The sequence below is a fragment of the Dioscorea cayenensis genome, chromosome 5 (genome assembly GCF_009730915.1).
Source record: "Dioscorea cayenensis subsp. rotundata cultivar TDr96_F1 chromosome 5, TDr96_F1_v2_PseudoChromosome.rev07_lg8_w22 25.fasta, whole genome shotgun sequence".
Taxonomy (NCBI): Eukaryota; Viridiplantae; Streptophyta; class Magnoliopsida; order Dioscoreales; family Dioscoreaceae; genus Dioscorea; species Dioscorea cayenensis.
The window spans coordinates 21,388,935-21,391,995 of NC_052475.1; the positions used below are offsets into that span (position 1 = coordinate 21,388,935).

General features: G+C 42.7%; 1 protein-coding gene across 2 annotated transcripts; it reads right to left on the minus strand.

The window, feature by feature from the left end:
• Positions 1–610: 610 nt before the first annotated feature.
• LOC120260368 (protein GRAVITROPIC IN THE LIGHT 1-like) lies at positions 611–2,136 on the minus strand. Of its 2 annotated transcripts, none has more exons than XM_039267831.1 (2): positions 758–2,136; positions 611–703 (listed from the first exon to the last, which is right to left on the minus strand). In XM_039267831.1, exons 1-2 carry the CDS (start codon positions 2,107–2,109, stop codon positions 688–690), a joined length of 1,368 nt encoding a protein of 455 aa, XP_039123765.1. In that variant the 5' UTR covers positions 2,110–2,136; the 3' UTR covers positions 611–687. The 2 variants fall into 2 exon arrangements, with proteins under 2 accessions (XP_039123765.1, XP_039123764.1); XM_039267830.1 differs by having other exon boundaries at positions 611–674; positions 729–2,136.
• Between the last annotated feature and the right edge of the window lie 925 nt (positions 2,137–3,061).

Below are 3,061 nucleotides of genomic sequence, written 5' to 3' on the forward strand. Positions count from 1 at the left end.
TCATAACAAGTGGTCCATAAACATCCAATTTCTTCAATCCCAAAACACCCAAGCAAAAAAACACATCAAACAATACTTATTAGTACTTTAATCCCTCTTGATCTTGTTTATTATTAACAAAGAACAAACAAGAGTAGTTGAGAGAAGTAACTTGAGTAGGAGGACAGCAACACTACAAGCAGCCAATCTTTGAAAAGCAACAATGAGAAGAAAACAAAATCATAAACTATGACATGGACTGATGAGAATTGGACTATTATCTATCCCTACTTCTGCGATTCCCATTTCCCATTTGTCTCTTCAAATACCAACCAGTCTCAACTTTAAAAAATTATATTATTCTATTATTCTATTATTCTATATCTATAGATATCTACATCCACACATATTTTAGTTGTTCCTACCAACCCTTGCATAAAATACAACTACTGTTCTGCAACATAAATATATATATATATATATATATTTCATTCTTTTCTCCCGCGTAATTATGAATTTTTCTATGGGTCTATGTGAATATAATTATATGGAAAGCAAAGAAAAATGAAAGTTACAACACTAATTTAGTAACTTATATATATATAGATGTATGTTAATAATAATTAAATAAATTAGAGTAATAATAATACAAGAGCAGGGGAGAGTGTACAGGTACCGTAGGATGCGAGTTGATGGTGTGAGATGGGATCAGAACCGTCCATATGTCGTAGTAAGGTTGCGAGTTGATGGTGTGAGATGGGATCAGAACCGTCCATATGTCGTAGTAGGGTTGCAGGAAAGATAAACCCTGGATTGAATGACGGCATGGTCCACACGAAAGCCGGGGACCACCGTGAAGGCCACGGTGGGCTCCACCTCGCCGGAGTAGTCATCGTCCGTTGTCACACTCTCCATGAAAACCTCCGAGAACCTCGTCCCTTTCGCCGCCTGGAACACCGCTGGCGACGAAGATGATGAAGACTCGAAGGAGAAGAACAAGCAGTGGAGGAGCCAAACACGTCGAGCCATATCGGCGAAGCCGGCGAAGAAGGTCGTCTCCGGGAACCCTTTCCCTGATCTCACTATGGTTCGCTGATTGAGATCCCCGAAGAACGAGGCTTCCATCTTCGGATGCACCATGGCGAGATACTTCGCCCTGGCGAACCTAGACGCGGTGGAGCTCCGATCGAGGAGCTGATTCCAGCTCCTATGCGCCGATGAGGAGAATTCGTCGAAGAAGCGTCGCCGGTCCCAGGATCGGCGATCCTCCGCCCCGCGAAGGCCGAAATCGCGGCGATGGAAGTCGGAGAACATGGTAAGGCAAACGTATGATTCGTAGGCGAAGAAGCCGTGCGCAGGCCCCCGGCGGAGAACGTCCGGGTGGATCGCGCCGGCTGCGGCGTCGACGTCCCAGCCGGCGGATTCCATCTCGCGCACCAACTGTTTGACGAAACTCCTGACTGATTTCACAGCGAAGCGGAGCGCGGAGAGGAAGTGGACGGCGTTAAGGCCGGAGAGGTGGAGGTCGTAGAGCGAGGAGAGGGATCGGTGTGGATGGAGCCGGGCATCGATAGCTCGGCACTGCTGCTCGGAATCAAGAAGACGGTCTCGGAGGGAGTGGATCTCAGCGTCCTTGTGCTCGATCTCGGCCTCGAGCTTCTTAGCGGTGATTTCAAAGGTCTTGAGGAGGTTCCGCTGCTCCTCGATCTCAGCGGCGAAAGCAAGCCGGGGTTCCGGCAGCTGCTTCTTGAGGAATGCGTGCTTGAGATGGGAGAGATGCTTGATGTGGGAGACGATGGCCTTGTCCGCCGATTGAATGGCATCAGGGTTGTACGGCGATTGCGCGACCTGGAGCTGAGCGTAGCCGGCTTTAATGGCGGAGATTCCGACGAAGAGGTTAGAGAGCAAAGCCTCCCTCTCATCTCTTTCATTCCGTTCATTGTCAGTGTCTCCGGGGAGCTCATCGGAGAGGATGATGGCGGGGTACCGCCCTAGGGTTTTGGAGGGCTTCAGTGCGCGATCGGCGGCGATGGCGGCGTCTCCATCGCCGGCGATGGTGCGCCGTGAACGGAGGAGGTTGGTTAGGGTTTTGGTGAGTGATCTCGGTGGCGCCGGCCGCGCAGTGTCCATTTCTCTCACGCTCGTCAGCGAGAGACCAAAAGCGGGGATATATTTGGGTTTCGGGTTCTTTAGTAAAGATCCGGGACCCGGTACTTGTTATCGGATTCGGGTTTGTTGGGTTTTCCAAAATTAGCAATACTGAAATTTGCATAAAATTTTTTTGTTCTTCTAAAAATCGTTATTTTTCTATTTAAGTACAAACTTTTTGGTTATTTATGATAATTAATTATATCTAGAAAATTGCAGCTTAATATATTGTCTTTACCTGTTAAATTGTATTTTAAAAAAAATATTTTTTTTAATTATACAATAATATGTGTTTACAAATTTTGTTTTTTATTTTTTTTTAGTTAAGATTTTATGAATTAAAAGTGGGATTTAAAGAAAGGATAGAAAGGAATATGAAGGCAAAAAGAGGAGATGAAAAGGATTCTTTACGCTAATAACTTAATATCTCCAAATGGCTTTAATTAAGATAATTAATTAATTAATTAATTTTTTAGTTTTAGAAGTTAGATTCTTTTGTGATAAATTGATTACTCCAAATGGCTTTAATTAAGATAATTAATTAATTATTTTTTTTTTGTTTAAGAAGTTAGATTTTTTTGTGATAAATTGATTATTTCCAATTCACCAGGAATCCAGAAACATGCACGGGGAGCAAGACTCAACGTTGATCCATGTGCCCTCATCTTGTGCAAGACATGAGGTTCGATCCCAGGTCCTCCCTGAAACAAACGTCCTACACAAAAAAGCCGATACTAATTGAGTCAAAGACCATTGGTTATATATATATATATTTATTTATTTAACCTCTAATATAAATAATATATACTTTTTTATAACCAAAAACCACTCAGGAGGTATTGGATTGCTAAATTATAATGAATTATATTAATATAATGAATTAATATATTTAGTTACATTTATGCTTTTATGTATTATTCTAAATTTAAACAAG

Coding starts and splice junctions, on each gene's coding strand:
- LOC120260368 (XM_039267831.1), bottom strand. CDS start 2,109: ATGGACACTGCGCGGCCGGCGCCACCGAGATCACTCACCAAAACCCTA.